Here is an 18,394-nt window from a genome sequence, read left to right as displayed (position 1 = left end):
ATATAAAGTGTTATTTCTTTATGATACTCAGAAAAAAGTACATTTTTCACAGCTTTGAAATAATGGTCAGCGATTTTTACATATTTTTGACGTTTTCAGAAAATGTATATTTAGAAACGCAAATATTTACGTATAACAAAACAATACGATAGTGAATTTCATAATCTTTCCAAAACATTTTTTAGAATGAGGCTACGTTTCCCAAAACGTGAGTTATGAAGCTTTTAACAAAACTCGTGAATAACACAAAAATTTTTATGTTTTGACAGTTCGCAAAGGAACACAAAGTAAATAAAAGTCTTTTTCTGAGAGGTTAAATGTATAAATTCGTATATTTTAAAATGGGGGCCTCAGCACGGGTGAACAACCCAGTGAGGCCAACGTTGCTGAATTGAAATGTGAAGTACTGTAGAGTAATGTATCAATAAATAAATAAATAAATAAATACAAGTTTAATTTTCTGACTCAAATACTAAACAACCTGGGTTTTCCAGATATGAGATAACGTACACAAAAAAAAGAGAAAAACAGGCTATATCAATTTTAAGACGGCTTTTTTTTTTGTCATACTGGTTTGTCAAAGATTGAAGGTAAAACATAACTTCATACCTGTATATCGAACCCTTGTTTCCACGCATGTTCCACCATGAGCTGCAGCCTTGAGATGGAGGGTACGGCAGTCCGGGGTTGCTGGGGAGGGTTTTTACCACCCCCTATCACCACCCACGCCCCATTGTACACCACCTCATTGAACGCGGTGTTCTCAACCAGAGACGATATCAACATCTGCATATTTCTGCAACAGTCAATTCTCTTTTCAAAGTACATCCGCCAAAAAAATTATCAATAATCTAAGGTTAATAATAATTATTTCCTATACAAACTAAATCTTATGTGAGAGATCCTAACCTAAAACCACAACCCCATCCTCTGTCCCCATAGGTGCTGGCGTAATGGTCCACCGCTGAACACAGATGTGTTCTCAGAATGGAAGGATTTTGGGCATTCAGAGCCTGAATCCTTGGAAGTATTCCTGCAAAATAATTTTTTTTAAATTTAAAAATAGCTTTTACTGCAAAAAATAGTAATTGACGAATGAATATTAAATAGTAGCTACCTATTTATTATTCCTTGCATTGTTACAGGGCATAAAAATGGGGTAGGTGCTTTTTCAGTAGAACACCTCAATGTGTGAGTGTGTTCCATTTTTAAATAGTACTTTACAAAAGCAAAGGAGTTGGATTTGACAGATGAATTTTTGGAGGGAATACATAGAATTCATTTAGCATGGAAATAATACGTGAATAGTAAATTGTATTGTTTTGTTGAAATTATGTATGGAATAAGTGTAATTTTTGGGGTAAGAACTAATCAGGATATAACATAGCAGTTACCCTTGGTGCAGCTGGTGGAATCATCTACCCCGTCACTCTCAGCCCTCTTCAGTCCGATTCTCCTCTCATAGTAATCCCTGACGGACAGTTCCCCTGTGTACACGGCCCTCCGTAGTCCCCGCGCCGCCTGCTGACCGTAGTTCCCCTGCTCGTCCATCCCGTATTGGGCCTGAGGAAATAATAGTGTGTTGTTTATTAAGTTGGTATTAATGACGGATGTTTTAAATCAATGTGAACTTTATTGCTTTTATTCAGAACAAGTGAAATGTATTGAACATACCCTCAGCATCTCAAATTCTCTCTGTTCCCGATGTCTCTGAACTTCTCTCTGCTGGTCGCTGATGGCCCCAGAGTTGTTTGGGGGCTCTGTTCCTCCGCGCTCAAAGTGCTCCTCAATGTGCTTGGTCTAAAAAACATTAACAATGTGGTCAGTATCCATATTACAATAAAATCCTTCCCATATGATATAAAAAACAAGACAAATAAATATATTTGGTCAAAGTCAAAATGACCTCAGAATGCCAAGTGCATATTACATGGCCGGATTTATCCCATCATGCGAATCATTGATCCCGTGATTTCAATTAGTCTTGGATGAAATACTACTACATAGTAGGTACGCATTTGAAGTGCAAAATACTATGAATAAGAATTTTAAGTAAAAAAAATGACAATCACAAAAAATGACATGGGAAGATTCATGTAAGTTGTCTCTGGGGGGGTATAACTCCGATCGAAAATTGGAACCGAAATATTGTGATGTCATATGATTGTCTAACTATATCCACCAATGAATGAATTCTATGGAATAAACTTAGTTTTTCATTGGTGTAAAGTATAATAAGCAGGCTCCGAATGAGAATTTTACTGTCTATATATTGGCATTTCTATGGTTTTTTTAGATCCAATTTGTTTCATACAAAAAGCCCAAAGATATCGATCTAGTGAGTGGTTTATTTATGGTTCTCCCTCCTTGCAGACAGAAAATGTAATATTTTAAGATAATAAAAAATTTTTTTTTTGAATAACACTTCAATTTAACTCAATTACTATAAAAGTATACATATATTTAGCTTTATTACTAAAAAGTCAGGGAACAATACTGTCACAATCTCCAAATACCACAATTTATTATCAGTTTATATTTATCTATTTGGCACTATCTACTTTTACTTAACTTTTTATGACATGGAAACCTGCGTCCAGATGTTACCGATGAGCACAAAGGCACAAACATTGGGGCATTTCAATTATCATAAATATATTTTTTGAAATCTTCAGTGACTGCATAGGAATAAACAAAGATATGACCGCCAGCTCACTAGCACCAATGGCGGATTCGAGCATTTCAGATTACATACATACCTGTCATTATCAAGAATCAGTAAAACCAGGGACATTTGGAGACTGATGACATTGGAAAACCGATTTCCAAAACTGGCTGCCAGAAGGCCAATCAAACTCATAAACAAATAAGTGAGCACACCAAAATTTAAAAGCCGATTTGCAATATTATGTATACCATGTCTTGCTGCGTGGTGCAGTTGGGAAGTGTCTGGCAGCAGACCGGGCAGACGAGGGCGCTGGGAGAGGGGCTGGACTCCATCAACATGTTCTCAGCTGTCTGCAGATAAGATGCGTTTTCACCACCTGTCGCACCATCCTTTGTAATAAAATCAGTGAAAAGGATTATATAATAGTAGGAAAATTACAAATATTGTAAGGTTATTTGTAACCCTTTCATTTTAAAAATATAATAAAAACTTGAAAGGACAAACAGCTAAAAAATGTATCCCGTATAACTCAAAATAACAGTGTCCAGTGAGGTTCTTTGTAATATCTGGGAAAAAATATAAGGGTTTAAATGGGTTTTTTGGAGATTGAATAGCGGAATATTTTTTCTTTCCAAATAAAATACTTTTATTCGGAAATAGAAACTGTTTTCTTCAATAAATTATTCATTTCATTGTTTTTTTTAAATGATATTTTCTCTATGAACATCATAACTACAAACATAAATAAAAAAAATATTATGGTCATCTACGACAACTGTAAGCGAAAGAAGGAAGTGTTTTCAAAAGAAAATCTCATTTTATGGTGATTTTTTTACCTTTTGGGGACTTAATATATCCCTATGCTCAATATTGACATGCAGCTCCAAATCCGTGCCACTAGCGAAGGTCCTCTCGCACAGGGGGCAGTGCAAACTGTTCTGGCTGAGGGCCAGTGTGGGGTTATTCTCGTTGTTGGAGTTGGTGGGGTTATCCTGGCCCCCGGAGCTGAGGGAGGGGGAGGTCAAATCGAAGTGCGCCCGGTTCATGTGCTCCTCCAGCCGCTGGGCGCAGTCAGAGGTGTATTCGCACATTAGGCACTGGAAATACATACCATACAAGATTATAAATTTTCAGAGCTGGGTGTCTTTGACAGACCATCAATGTAGAGGACTACAGTATATATATCCAGCTCCAACGTTTATATTGATTTATTTTATATCATGCATATAAATAGTGTTTACAACACACTTATTTTAATATTTATTTACTTTTGTATTTTCATATATTCATGTCTCCTATACTTATCAGTAAAACTAAAAATTATAATTTAAAAAAATCTTTTTATATTTTTTTATTACTGTAAACAAGCATTCCTTCCCTAAAACACAAGCACCAGCTCATATCAGGTAAGAATATGATAATGCACAAAATTTTACACTACACATCTGTTAATTATATAAAGTATGTAAAAAACAAATCCGTTCAAACTGAGTTAGGCAATGTTAACACCAAGAAACGGCGCTGGCTGTGAGTTACGGAAAGGTCATTAATCTAATTAATTCTTAGTTAGTTGTTAGATACATTCCCGGAGGAATGAGGTGGAAGTATTTCGACGAGCAGCACTTCACGAATCAATTATCTTGATTTCGCAAAAAAAGAATTACATGCTATTAGATTAAGGTAATAACCTAAAAGAACACGGTAAAATAAAAAATAAACAAAATCCATATATATGTCTTTTGATAAATCCCTTTCTTCATTACTTATTTTTCTCTTTTTTACCATCATTTTTGTTCGGCAAACAATGAATAGTGGGCTATTACATTTTATATCCAAAATGTGATGAAAACTTTTTAACGTTTTTTTATTAAAAAATAAATTAAATAATATGTAGCCCATTCGCAGATTGGCCCTTAACTCCAGACTGCTGCCCGCCCCCGCTAGCTGACCACTAGCCGCGTCTTTATCCCCTCCACTCACTGGCGATTGAGAGCTGGGGGCTAAGCTTGTTTTCTAGTTTTGTATATACAGAAATATGAATTATGTTTCCATTCAATTATAGTTCCATGATATAAAACTTCTGGAAGAAATTCTCTAAATAATAGGGAAAACCCTATTAAAATCCATTGCGAAGTTTAGAAGAATGCTATGTAATAAAGTTAAGAGATAGGGGCCTCACAATAGGGCGCCAGTTGCTATGTTATAAATGCGCCATGTTGGAAGCCAGTTGCTATGTTATAACATGGGGACCCTCAAGGGAAGGCACGTGCCTACTGGTATCGAATCGGGGGCACTTGTGTAGCTCAGTAACGGAGGCGATGAGATCCTTGTCTGCAAGGAGTGGGGGACTTCTTTGTTCTCTTCGAGCTCTCCAAGGTCAGCACAGATAAGGTTTCATATATCACAAGTCAGGGGTGCAGTAAAAAAAGTGTTTATTTAGATAGTTTACAACGGGGCGTACATCCTAGCCATAAAAACGGTATCAATCTCTCTCTTTCTCTCAACTGGGTGTATGGAACTACTGAAACTACTGAATTTACGAAGTGAACACAAAATAAGGGGGTTTTAGGTTGAAGATGGCTTACGAAATCGTCAAGTCATGATGCAGGCAGAGGCGCTTGCTGTCCACAGCCGGGAGTTGAGTCGGTACACACGCGGATTCAACACTAGGTTGACTCCCAGGACCCGATTACGGTGGTCCTGGTCCATGGTCTGAGGAGACACCGGAAGTATTATCGTTTCCAAACAATAGATATACGACGCGGATTTGACCGCGTTGTTTGTGGTTTCGGCGCGAATGCCACGTGTTTGCTAGCGCGGTGTCTGGTTTCAACTGACGAAGCGGCTGCCTGCTTCCCAGTGTATAGTTATGCGGGGAACTTGTGAAGCTTTTAATATTTAGGGTGGCTTGAATTTGTATTGCGTTAATGTCTATTAGAGTGGACCGTGTTTCGTAACAAGAACTAAGCGCACAAACAGACAGAGATTAATATTCTGCCACAGAACAGGGGTAACTAAAATCTCTGAAATTACTATCCTTCATCAGTTTAAATAGTGGATTTATTGTATTGGTATTTTTACAGGTTTTACAAAATCTATAAACATAGCCATAATAGGAAAAATGAGTGGGGTATCTCAGTGATTTAAAAAATGTTTAGTTTTCATCCTTTCTCTTAATTTTTACCCTTTTTATTTTTTTAACTATTTCGTAATACAAACAGTTCTATACATACTGTAAACTGTTGATTTCCCTAAAACAAAACAAAATTATAAATATTGCATGTTGACTGTGTTGCGTAAACGTGAGTGAAATTTCCAGTTAAAAAGCATGTCAAAGGTTAAGATATGTCAATTTACATCCAACAGAATATTACAATTATGTATTATGAAAGATTAAGACTTCCATCACTCATAAAATAAAGATAATCTGGATAATATTTACATTCAATCTGATATGTATTGTATTATTTCAATTTTTATTGGTTATCTTTCATTATTCGATGTCAAATGATTCTGATCTGCCACTTATGCCAAAATTATATAATAATAATTATCTATTTACAATACGCAGATGTATGTTTGAAGATAACGATACAATCTGTCTTGCAGGGAGAACTGATTTCATCAATTAACATTTTCACAGCAGGAATATCAAGTTCTGATCTTTAATCTTTCAGTGTACGACGTCAACATCACAATACTTTTTGGAATATTTCTGTGGAGCACTGTATTATCGGCAACTGAAGTTGCTGTAACAGACGTGCAGTACGGCCACGTACGACTGGTAATTTCTTGCATTAACACACTTATGTAACGATGGCGTGCAAAGAGTTAATAAATATTTTTGCCTGTAATAAGGAACTCCAGTCCATTTTGTTTTTTTTTTTTTTTACTTTGTCAGTAATGACCTTCTAACTTAAATACCAGTATATATTTTTTTATTGTCATAGTTAGTTTGAAGAGTGTCTGTGTAAGGTCACCAGTCATAAGGAGCTTACTTTTATTTTCGAAAGGGCAAATTTAGTAATTATAGAACTGTTATTACTCAGTACTATTACAGAAGTTTTTATTTATAAAATAAACCACATAAATGTCGGCATCTCATCACAACTGGATCAATATGTAAAAATTCAACCATTTCCGCAATTGGTTAAATTGTTGCATTTAGTTAAATTTTTCTCTGCAATTTTTGTGTACTTTACGACTCAACACTGAGACCGACTCATAAAAGTTGTTTTGTCTCCATTTATATTACGGTGAGATATATGATTTAACCTTTTCCTTACTGTGCTAAAAAAATCCATGCGTTCCGGTGCTGGGTAGTCAATACACATCTCAAAATAAGCGATTTGATATGGAAAAAAGATGAATACCCATGGCTAATCGCTTATGTTTATTATATTTTACATCAAAAGTGATAATAATTGTAATTTAATTGCTGAAAACATGAAAAAACCATCGGCAGATGCTAAAAAAACGTGTGAGGGGTCCACATCTAACGACGGTCCGCGACCGACTGGCTGGCGGCTAGCACACACACGTTGGTGCACATATGCGGTCGTAGGTATCGATGGTCTAAAATTGCGGACGTGTGGATTTCTCATGTACCCGCATAACGAACTAAAGCGGGACATCAATAGCGTGTTATTTCCTTGCACACTCTTCACGTAGCAGTGTCACACGGTTGAATGTATTTGTTTCCGATTTTTTATTGAATTTGAAAACTAAGTAAAATTTTATTTTTTAATTCAGTGCATAAATATATAAAGGAGGAATACCTAAAATCTGAACCCAGAATTTAATATATTTATAGAGTAATTAAAGTTATTAGAAGCAATGTGTAGTAAATACACACCACAGATAAGGAAAGGTTAAGCAGTGTTCGAAAGAGGCCACACCAAGCTTTGTATTTTTATCTAAAAGTTTACTATACACTTCCAAATAATTGTAATATATTCTAAAATTTTGCTTGTTTGAGAAATATTTGTAATTTTTTTTATTAATTAATTTTATATGAAATGAAAAAAAGTGAAGTGACAATAATCTTTGTAATTTATTTGTGTAATAAAATATGCATTTACATTTCGTATAAAGCGGTATTTCGTACAGTTTTCAAGGAAAAAAAAAAAACATTTGGTAAGCAACAAAACAATCAAAATCCTCTACTTCTGAAATCAGAATTTCAATACTTATTACTAGACATCGGATTATATGCACTAACAAAGTGCCAAAATATGCATGCAAATATGCACTAAAAAAGGCCGAAATATGCACTAAAAACTCTTGATTTGCACAAAATATGCACAATGCAAAATCAAAAAACCATTTATATTTTTATATATTTTAATTAAAGACCGTACAAAAACAGCGAAATATTCTTTAAATTATGCATAGTTTTTGTGACAATATACAACTAAGTATTTTTCCAAATTTTCGAGCTCAAATTTGTGACGTTTGTCACCCAGTATTAATTTGTACGCCGAAAACGACCTCTCTACGTCAACTGACGTCATTGGACTTTTTTAAAAATTTGGCGCCATTTCTGGAGATATCTGTTTACGCAGGGTTATGACCTGTGCCGTTGATGTAGGCATTAATGTTCTTCATATCTTCAAGACTCGGGTTTTTAAGCAAAATAGAGTCTAACTTTTTACGAATCTTTTCTGATATTGAATTAGGAAGGGCGTTGGCGAGTTCGATCATTGTTTCCAGTATATTTCTATTGCTTTAATTAGAGGAAGGTTTTTTGTTTCAAATTTTTTTATGGTATCTGGTAACTTGTGGAAATGTGTTGAGATGAGGGCGATATTCTGTTTAATGGATGCGTCTTCAAATGCTAGCTTGCTTGAATGAATTGCAATGGCCTCAGAACTGTCAAATTGCCCAACTACTTGTTTTACGGCCTCAAAATTTTCAGCATAGAATAATACTACCTTTAGCCAAGTACCCCATCGAGTAATTATGGGTTCTGGCGGCAACGCTAGATTTGGCAATTGCTCTTTATAAGACTGCACACGCGACGGTGCTTTTAAAAACACTTTTTTTGTAGAGGAAATCGATTTATTAACATTCCCATACTCTTACCGTATCTCTTCTGCAAGGCGATGAAACCCGTGAGCTAAGCAGGTAATGTGTAGTAAATTTGGATAAAAAGTTTGCAAGGCTTGGCCAGCTTTCACCATGTATGGCGCAGCATCAGAAACAAACATGCAGATTTTTTCATCCACAGAACAATCGGGAAACAAAGATCTTATGGAATCATTTATGAAACGAGCAACAGTTGAATGATTTGTTTTTTTCTAAGATTTTACAGGCAACCAAGTCACCTAGCTCACTATACGTAGATGATACCTCCCGCTATTACGAAATATGCAGGATTTGGGAAAAAAGGCTGAAATATGCATTAACGTCGTAATTAGAGAGTTATATGCATTTGCATATGCATATATGCAAATGCATATAATCCGATGTCTACTTATTACGAATTGTAATCCGTTTGCAATATTAAAATCCAAAATATTCTTTAATCTGCTTTCAAAAACAGTATTTCATTTTGGTATACATTCAAAAACAGCGAAGCTATTTGAAAATTAATGTCACCTGGAAATATTTCTAGGTGATTCCAAAATCTCAAAATACCCCATCTGCCAAACAACGTGTTTTTGAGGTAAGATTCAAAAATTTTCGATTGAAAAAATTAACTTCATCTTACATGATTTGATATTATAAATATTAAACCATTAGTAATTAAATAATGTACCAACTTATTTCTAAACTTTAAATCTAAGAATAATAATACATTATTTTTATTTCCGTGGTTGGTTATTGATTTTCCTATGATAATATCCTAGATATGTGTTTTAATAATAAGTTTTTTTTTAAATATTTAACAACAATATATGTGTATAGCTTAAAGCCACCTAAATAAAGTTTCAATTTCGTCAGAAGTAAAGCAGATTAATACGAGGAGTATCCAGAAAGTAAGTGTACTGAGGCTCTCACGACCGAATGAATTTTATTTTCGATATGTTGGCTACACTTACGTGTAGCCTGACTCTTCCCCTCCGCAACGAGACCGGTTCAAGGTCAGTACGTTGAGAAGTGTCGACGCGACAACACGTTTCGTGAAAAATGTCAATCCAATCTCCCGCCAAGTGCGAAATACGCGGCGTCATCCGTTATCTCGTTTGGAAGGGAAAACCTCCGTTTGAGGTTTATAATTTGGTGAAAACTGCATATGGTGATAAAGTTATGAATCGTACGAGTATGTACAAGTGGTGTCGCGAGTTTAAAAATGGTTCTCACCTCTTCACCCTCCGCCAAAATGTTCAAAACCACAATTTCAGCCAAGAAAATTATGGCATCCGTGTTTTGGGACTGTCAAGGCATAATTTTGATTGAATATCTGCCTCAAGGGGAGACAATCAACTCTGCAAGATACTGTGAGACCCTAAAAAAATTGCGGAAGGCGATTCAAAACAAGAGGAGAGGCATGCTGACAAAGGGAGTCAACCTGCTGCACGACAATGCCAGACAACACACGGCCAACGCAACGAAGGGACTGCTTGCTTCGTTTAAATGGGATGTCCTAAACCACCCCGCGCATTCCCCTGACCTAGCACCTTCAGATTTTTATCACTTTACCTTCCTGAAGCTGTACATGGGTGGAAAAAGGTTTTCAACCGACGAGGAGGTAAAGGAGGAGGTGGAGAAGTGGACGAAGGGGTTGGCGGGAAACTACTTCGAGGAAGGCATAAAAAAGTTGATACCCCGCTTCACCACCTGCATTGAGAGGAATGGCGACTATGTCGAAAAATAGCTTACATATGTACTACGGTAACCATGTAATTTCCATGTTTCAATAAAAATATTTGTAACCTACAAAAATTCAGTACACTTACTTTCTGGATACGCCTCATATTATATTGTTATATAATAATTTAAAAACAAAACTCACAAACAAATATTTAAAAAAAAAAAAAACAGAATGAAATGGTTTGCGATGATGTTAGAATCGACAGTTGTGCCAACCAAACATGGCGTTTTGATGTGGCGGTGGTTTATTAATTTTTAAATAATGATTTATAAATTCTGGATATAATAATCGTATCGAACGTCATCATCATCATCAATATAACGTGTACATCAAATATAACAAACACAACAAAATCTATCGATCTACCGTTGCCTACTGAGCCAGCCCGCCTGCCAGTGCCCCGCAGAGAGCCGTTACCGACTGAGCCTGGACGGATACAAGAAGTTGCACCCGCAATAAAAACCAACCGTCTTTATAAAGGCGTTCTTTTAAAAAGGCAGATTACAAATGTCGAATATATCGTCTTACAAGTCTAACATTACAAGAGTCGATATTCCCTGCATTTTTATGGTATTTTAAATAACTCTGTAACGATTCAAATGAAATAAAAGGAGAAGAGAAAGGTCGGAAGTGGGGGGGTTTCAGTTAAGTATCCAATTACCTGTATTATTGGTGGACTAGGGGTAGGAGGTTTGACCTTCTTTGGAGTGTTAGTTTTCAGCTTTAGGGCCAACTGAGATCTCAGAGGTGACCCTTGGCCAGCACTTGACAGGGACAGCTGTTAAAGTTAAGGGAATTTTGTTAGTGGTTAGTAGATTAGAATAATCAGTAACAGAATTATTAGTTATCAGGGCGACTTAACTACAGAGAAGATAATGATAAATGGTTTACCTTGCTGCCAGCGGGCGAGAGTTCATATTCACTGCTGGAATTGTTACCAGAATTGTTTCTGTAATCTGAAATTAAAATAACATTTTAAGTGAAATATTCTATGATGAGGAATAACAAGTTTTAATATTTTCAGGAGAGCATTTATTTAAATATAATTTTTACATTTTCATACAAAAAAAACAACAATATTAGTATGTCCATACCATAATTGATTGTCTATATAATTTAATTGTATGCTTTACATTACCTACCTCACGAGGTGTGACCTGTTCTGAGGTAGGTGTTAGGAATGTACAATAAAAATATTTCATTGCAATGTTATTGACAGATTTAGGTATGTAGTGATTTTAAATTTAGATAAATATGTGATGGTGAAGAATTAATAAAGCATGCAATGTGTAAAATAAGAAAAAGAGTACTATTTTAGACATATGGTTAAAAAGACGACGATTGGATAATATATAAAGAAATAATTTTTTTAAAGTAAAAATGCAGGACAGTTCTATTAGCAATGCATAAAGAGTATAAAGTTCTATTTCATAGTCTTCAATTTCCTTTTGATATTTTCTCAAGAGTTATTTTTACGGTCTGTAGTGTCAGTTTGTTGTATGTGTGAGGCGCTGTATACATATGGTGACTATGATAAAATGCTGACAGCCTCGGTGGTGGAGCGGTAAGGCTCTCGACTAGCAAGCTGAAGGTTGCAGGTTCCAAACCCGGAGTGGACAAGTAAATATTATTTGATTAATTTGTGTTATTTCACAATTTATTCATTTAAAATAATATATTTGCGGCAAGTTCCAGAGTGGAAGATACTCTCAGTATCGCCCTGGTTTAAGACCACAATTGCTTGAAATGGCTTTAGCCTTGTTTGGTGACCAGATCTGAATAGCCAGATACTCCCCCACCATCCTCTTCCCCATCTCCTTCCCCTCCCCACAATCTTCAGCCTCACAACATACACCAACTGGGGATGCCATAGTCTCACTGGCTCCAGACAATTGGGAGCAGTTGGAGTTAACTCTTGTGCGGTACTCACATAAAAAAGTCAAATAATATATCTTTTAATCAGCGCCCTTGAGGTGATTTTTCACAAAAACGGCGCTCTACAAAGTATCCAATTATTATTATGATTATTATTATTATTAAAGACTGGAAAAGCGGCTTTGTTGGATGCCTGAAGGGCTTTCTGAATATGATTCGCACAGTTACTTTCTGTATTTTTATTAGACTGTATTAGGGACTAAGATAGAATAAAAATTGTAAGATAAATTTAAAACAATAACAGAATATATTTTGTTAAATAGTATGCAGTAATTAACGTGTTGCTCCAAATACCTAAAATTCAGCTTCCAGACATCATCAGATCCAGTGCCTATCGGCCAACATAAAGGTTAGTAGAGGAACCTATTTACCTGATTGATAATTGGTGTTTTCTACAGGCTAAATCCAAATAAACACTAAATCAAGTAAGTTCTGCTGACTACTACCACTATCTTTATGAGAAGAGTCATAAAAGAAAAAGTAATTTACCATTTTTTTTAGCTCCGCTATGGTTACTCGACGCTACGCTTTCAACAGAATTCTGTCTACTCGTTGACTTGCTTTTAGATTTGGTTTTTGATAGGCTGCTTTCACATCCTCGACTGCCTTTTGAGTTGGATCCACTTCCATTGTGGATATTCTCCCTGCTACTCTTCTTAGAAGTGCTGGCCTCTCTCAAAGGAGGTGCCCCTGGTAACTTTTTACTCTTTGCACTGTGGGTGGCTGTGCCGTTGGATTGGGAAGTGGTTCCGTTGGACTGCGAGGCGAGGCTGGATTGGCTGGTACTCCTCAGACCATTGCCGTAGTGCATGTGGCTGCTTTTGTTGGAAGGTGTCGGTGGGCCGTGGCCATTGCTGGTCGGAGTGTGCCAGCCATTCTGGACCGAAGTCGGAGTGTTGCTGTTGTTCGTGTGACTCTCTGATATTGTGTCTGAATCCTCGTCAAAGCTGAAATAAACAGGTAGAATCATTGTTGACATTGTTAGAATAGTATAGAATCATTGTTGACATTGTTGTGTAAGTCCTAAATCTTTTTAAGACCCAAATTCACTCTTGCCTTTTTCCTTCATAGAATCACAGCAATCTCATGGGTGACTCTGAGGGAGTACCAGATGGTCTTCTGTGAGGTCTTCATTTAAAATAAATATGATACTACTTATCATATTGCATAAATGCTGGAAAATATTAGTTTGATAGCATCACTAAGGATCAATCACTATGAAAACATTATTTTGTTGTTTATACCGTGGAGAACAAAATATAAAATAATCAAGATGATGAGGAAAACAGAGTTAGTTCCTTAATTGACAGATTGTATTGAGATGTTCTGAGTTAAGAGTTTTTATGCTATGGTATTTGTAATGACTGCTATAAAAAGATTAAAAGAACTGCCTTGAAAATGTAAGATATAAACACAAATATTTTGGATGCAAGTCAACCACGCAAAGTAAACATTAAAGAAAAAAATTATAAAAAGAGCACAAAAATTGAGTTTTACACTTATTAAAATCTATTGTGTTCATGTTTAATTTGTTTAACTCCATTTTATTTTAGTTATTCTTTTATATATTCAATAATATTGTTATTGAATTTATATAAAAATTGTTTATTAATAAACAAGTTCTGCTGTGTCATTATTATTATTATTATGTGTGACAGCTGTTTCGCCTTCTGAAGGCATAATCAAACTATTTATTTATCAAATAACAATAAAACAGCTGAACTCGTTTATAAATAAAGAGATTAACCCTATTCTATGCCTTGGAGAATTGATTGTAAATGGTTGATAGTAAAATTATTATTACAGTGGGTAACTCAAAACCGTTCACAACATTACTCTCGCAATACTAAACTGAGACTAGATTACTTAAATGCAGTTCTCGCACTATTGAGCAAACAGCTCAGATAAAAAAGAAATGCTCATAAAATCTGCCAGATTTATGAGCCGACTCTTATCTGATAATAAACATTTACACAGACATCTCAACATGAATGATGTGTTTAACACTTACATGATGGGCAAAGTCAGGTAAATTAATGTTCATTGTAATCACAGATCAAAGGATAGACACAAACTAAAGTAAATACTTCGTCAAGTTGGGTTGGCCATGTGTTAAAAAAAAAATGGCCACCAGTACAATTTAAATTCTCTTATAAGTTTTTCGAAAAATCGTCCCTTTCATATTGTTTCATTCCCCCTAGTGTTTATTATGTTTGTTAAGAAGCACAGTTATGAAAAGACTGAAAAAATTTAAAAAAAAATTTAAATGATTTATTAACGAATCTGCCAAGACAAAATTATGTGTTATTAACTTTGTTGAAATGTCTCACAAAATTAAAATAAAATGTGGCAAGTAAGAAACACTCTTTATGTTTCCAGGAAATTCTTAATTCAAACGTTGCTCATGTATGACAAAGATAAACATTAAAAAAATATGTGTCTGAATGAAAAAAATTATAGGACCCGGCGGCGTTTTTATATTCAAAAGTTGCATCGAATATAACCTCAAGGCTGACTAGAATTACAAGCCTGGGCGCCTGATAAATTTTGAGGTGTCGAGTGATATGTCAGTGCCGTGCCATAATAGAGCAATGACAGTTTGCAAATGACGGCGATTCTTGTTGATACTCGTTATTACTGCTGATTTGTATGAAGCACTGACTTTGTAATTCGGCTGTTGCGCACCCAGACCTGTACTCTAGTAGGCCTTGCATTTTCTCTATGATGCATAAAATCTTCAGACGGGAAACAACCGAATTATTTATAACAATCGAAAAAGATAAGTAAAAGATATTTACAAATGAAATGTTATTTCTTGGCTTTTACTAGTATGTGCCGAGAAATTAAAACAAATTCTCGTCACACTCGAGGACATTTTTTTTTTAGGCAATTTACATAGAGATAACTCAAGATCTTACGCGACGCATGGAGTTTAATACTAAAACTACGAAATCGAAAGCACTACAATTGATGTACTTTTTGCTTGACACTCTGAGATTTCTACAGCACATCTATATATATTGTAACGAGATTGGCCAAGACAAATGCCACAATGCGACAATATTTGTGAGAAGGTAATGACATTACATTACTCATGATTTTAGATTTTCACTGCAAAAAGTAATATGGTGTAAAAATTTTAGTTTATTACGCCGTGTTTTGCGCTTTCCTTTTTCTTAATTTATTTATTATATTGTACGCCCATAAGGGCTTTTACATAATAACGATATAATTATTTTAGTGCAACAGGAGTAATCATAGAGAAAATTTAGCTAGTACAAACTGTAGTGCCAATGAATGATATGGAAAAATAATATGTTCACACTAGCCAACCTTTCAAACAGCATTACAGTATCCCATCAGGGATACACAGTATATTAACCCAAAAATGAATCTTAATAACATTACTGCCAATGTACCGACAATAAATTATGTAAAATGGATAAATAAATCATTTTTAAAAAATATGTAATTTTGGGATCAAATTTTTTTTAATGTCAATACCGCAAATAATCCCAACTGCTCCGAGTGATCTGGAGCCAATAAGACAATGGAACCACCAATTTAAGTATGTTTTTTAGGCTGAAGGTAGCGGACAGGTCTTTCATTTCAGGTCTGGTCACCAAACATATTTAAAGCCATTTCAAGCAATGCTTCAATTCTGAATGGTGGTCTTTCACAAGGGACCGTACCGACTGAGAGTAAAACTTCAGTATTAGTTCTGAAAGTGTTGGGTAAGCAAACAAAAGATAAGGTTGAACCAGTATTGATTTTTATTTACCCTTTCTTCTATACAAAAGAAACATTTTTTTGGTGATCTGCATATTATTATATCCGACATGAAGGTAAATGATTCAATAAACGATTAATTTGAAAGATTACGTGAAGATTCATATCACCGAATCAGGGTTATTGCAGTAAGCTGAAAATTGACGATTAATTATGATTGAGGTATTTGATGAGAGATTTAAAGATATAAATATACCCACCGGACTTCAAATAAACATCATCCATTGTTTTATATATGCTTTTATTGTATTCTACTTGGACCTTTTTTATGTGAAACCATATAAGAGTCCCAACTGCTCCCAACCATCTGGAGCCAGTGGGATTATGGCATCCCCAATTGGGGTATGTTGTGAGGCTGAAGGTAGTGGGGAAGAGAAGGAGATTGGGAAGATGAAGGTGGGGAAGTACCTGGTTATACAGATCTGGTCACCAAGCACGGCCAAAACCCTTTCAGGCAACATTTCAATTCTGAATAGTGGTCTCCCACCAGGGCGATACTGAGAGCATCTTCCACTCTGGAACGTGCCGCAAATATTCTATATATTATTTTAAATGGATAATTTGCGAAATAACCCAAATTAATCAAATATAATTTACTTGCGCATGACGGGATTTGAACCCACGACCACCAGCTTGCTAGTCGAGAGCTTTACCCCTCGACCATGGAGGCTGTCAAATGATACCTAAACAAATTTTATAATTATTTTTTTTTGATTAGGTAGTTATTATTTATTTATTGAAATTATTGTACTAAAATCACAGGATAGTGCGAATTCTCAAAAAAATCACTCCCAATTTTGAACATGACAATAAAAATTATTTTCTGTTTAAAAAATATCATATAAATAGGTAGATTCTTTATCGCTTGTCTGAATTCTTCACACAATCAGTTCTAATTTTGAAAATAACACTAATATTCAAATCAAATTTGAGTTGAAGAAAATTAATTAACAGACAACTAAAAGTATTATGTTTGATGATCATGCGCCTGTATGGTAATTTAGTTGACATAAAAATAAAACTATTATTGAATAAGAAATAATAAATTTTGTAAATCTAACAAGCAGTTTTTATGCCAACTAGAGGTGGCGCTGAGTGTGATGTGTTTTTAATATTACACATTTAGTACCAATAACCCTGTACTGTCCAACACAACACAAATAGAACCATTTTTCATGAAAGTCTGCTTAAAACAAAATAAAAAACTTAAATTCGGCAATATTATTTTTGAGAGAATTTTCACTTACGCAGGACTCTGATCATCAATAAACACCATCAGCTCTGCCTCAGGCGTCAGGAAGTCCAGATGTGCCTGGTTCACATGGATCAGCATCTCGTCCGAGGTCAGGTCGGTGAGGTCGCAGAACGGACATGTGGCCTGCCCCTCTACGTGGTACATGAGCGTATGCGCGCGCATCTCCTCGTCGGAAAAGCCCTCCAGCCCGCATATCTCGCACGTGTACGAAAAGGTCGGGGTGTTGGATGCCATGCTGGATTTTTTCTGTCAGTGGAGGTGTTGACTATGCTTGAATTTTTTCCAATACATTTTTTCTGGAAACGTGGAATTTTGTAGTTAGAATGGTTTTCAGTGTGGTATGGGATAAAAAGGTACAGGTATTGGACGTAATTTTTTTTTTTTTTCAGTCAGTAATGTTTTCGATTTGTAATTTAGTTTCCAGTACATCTCTTAGTATAAAGTGGTATGAAAAAGGGTAGGACGCTATATTGGGTAAATCGTCTGTCAAAGGTGTTTATTGAATTCTTTCCAATACATTTTTTTTTCCGGAAACATGTAATATCAATGCTAGCAGAAATTCCAGTATGACTTGGGATGAAATAGTGGCAATATTGAAATTTTGGATATCTTTAATCTTTTATATATATATATATATATATAGTTGTCTAATGCTTTTTTAATTTCATATTTAGCACAGTTTTGTTTTTTTAAGTTGTGGGGTTGTAACATTTGTTTACCAACTTGTGTTTGAACAATGAACAATAAACAGTTTTCAGTGCGAATTGCAGGGTTGTAACATTCGTTTACCAACTTATGTTTGAACAATGAACAATAAACAGTATTCAGTGCGAATTGCAGGGTTGTAACATTCGTTTACCAACTTATGTTTGAACAATGAACAATAAACAGTATTCAGTGCGAATTGCAGGGTTGTAACATTCGTTTACCA

General features: G+C 35.3%; 1 protein-coding gene across 1 annotated transcript in view; it reads right to left on the bottom strand.

The window, feature by feature from the left end:
* Nucleotides 1–18,394, bottom strand: part of LOC149426236 (zinc finger-containing ubiquitin peptidase 1-like) — a 32,235-nt gene that overhangs the window by 12,514 nt on the left and 1,327 nt on the right. The window contains exons 2-11 of the mRNA XM_089635414.1: nt 17,456–17,759; nt 12,909–13,366; nt 11,376–11,440; nt 11,146–11,262; nt 3,505–3,765; nt 2,917–3,057; nt 1,675–1,800; nt 1,395–1,563; nt 910–1,033; nt 610–796 (exon numbers count right to left, since the gene is read on the bottom strand). Of these exons, the coding sequence (XP_089491540.1) occupies nt 610–796; nt 910–1,033; nt 1,395–1,563; nt 1,675–1,800; nt 2,917–3,057; nt 3,505–3,765; nt 11,146–11,262; nt 11,376–11,440; nt 12,909–13,366; nt 17,456–17,697 (1,890 nt within the window). The 5' untranslated portion in view covers nt 17,698–17,759. The remainder of the gene's footprint in view (nt 1–609; nt 797–909; nt 1,034–1,394; nt 1,564–1,674; nt 1,801–2,916; nt 3,058–3,504; nt 3,766–11,145; nt 11,263–11,375; nt 11,441–12,908; nt 13,367–17,455; nt 17,760–18,394) is intronic.

The sequence above is a fragment of the Hesperophylax consimilis genome, chromosome 1, assembly GCF_061612785.1.
Source record: "Hesperophylax consimilis isolate HC1 chromosome 1, BYU_Hcon_1.0, whole genome shotgun sequence".
In the NCBI taxonomy this organism is placed as follows: Eukaryota; Metazoa; Arthropoda; class Insecta; order Trichoptera; family Limnephilidae; genus Hesperophylax; species Hesperophylax consimilis.
The sequence above is the reverse complement of the archived record's forward strand: the minus strand, read 5'-3'. Positions and strand labels throughout refer to the sequence as shown.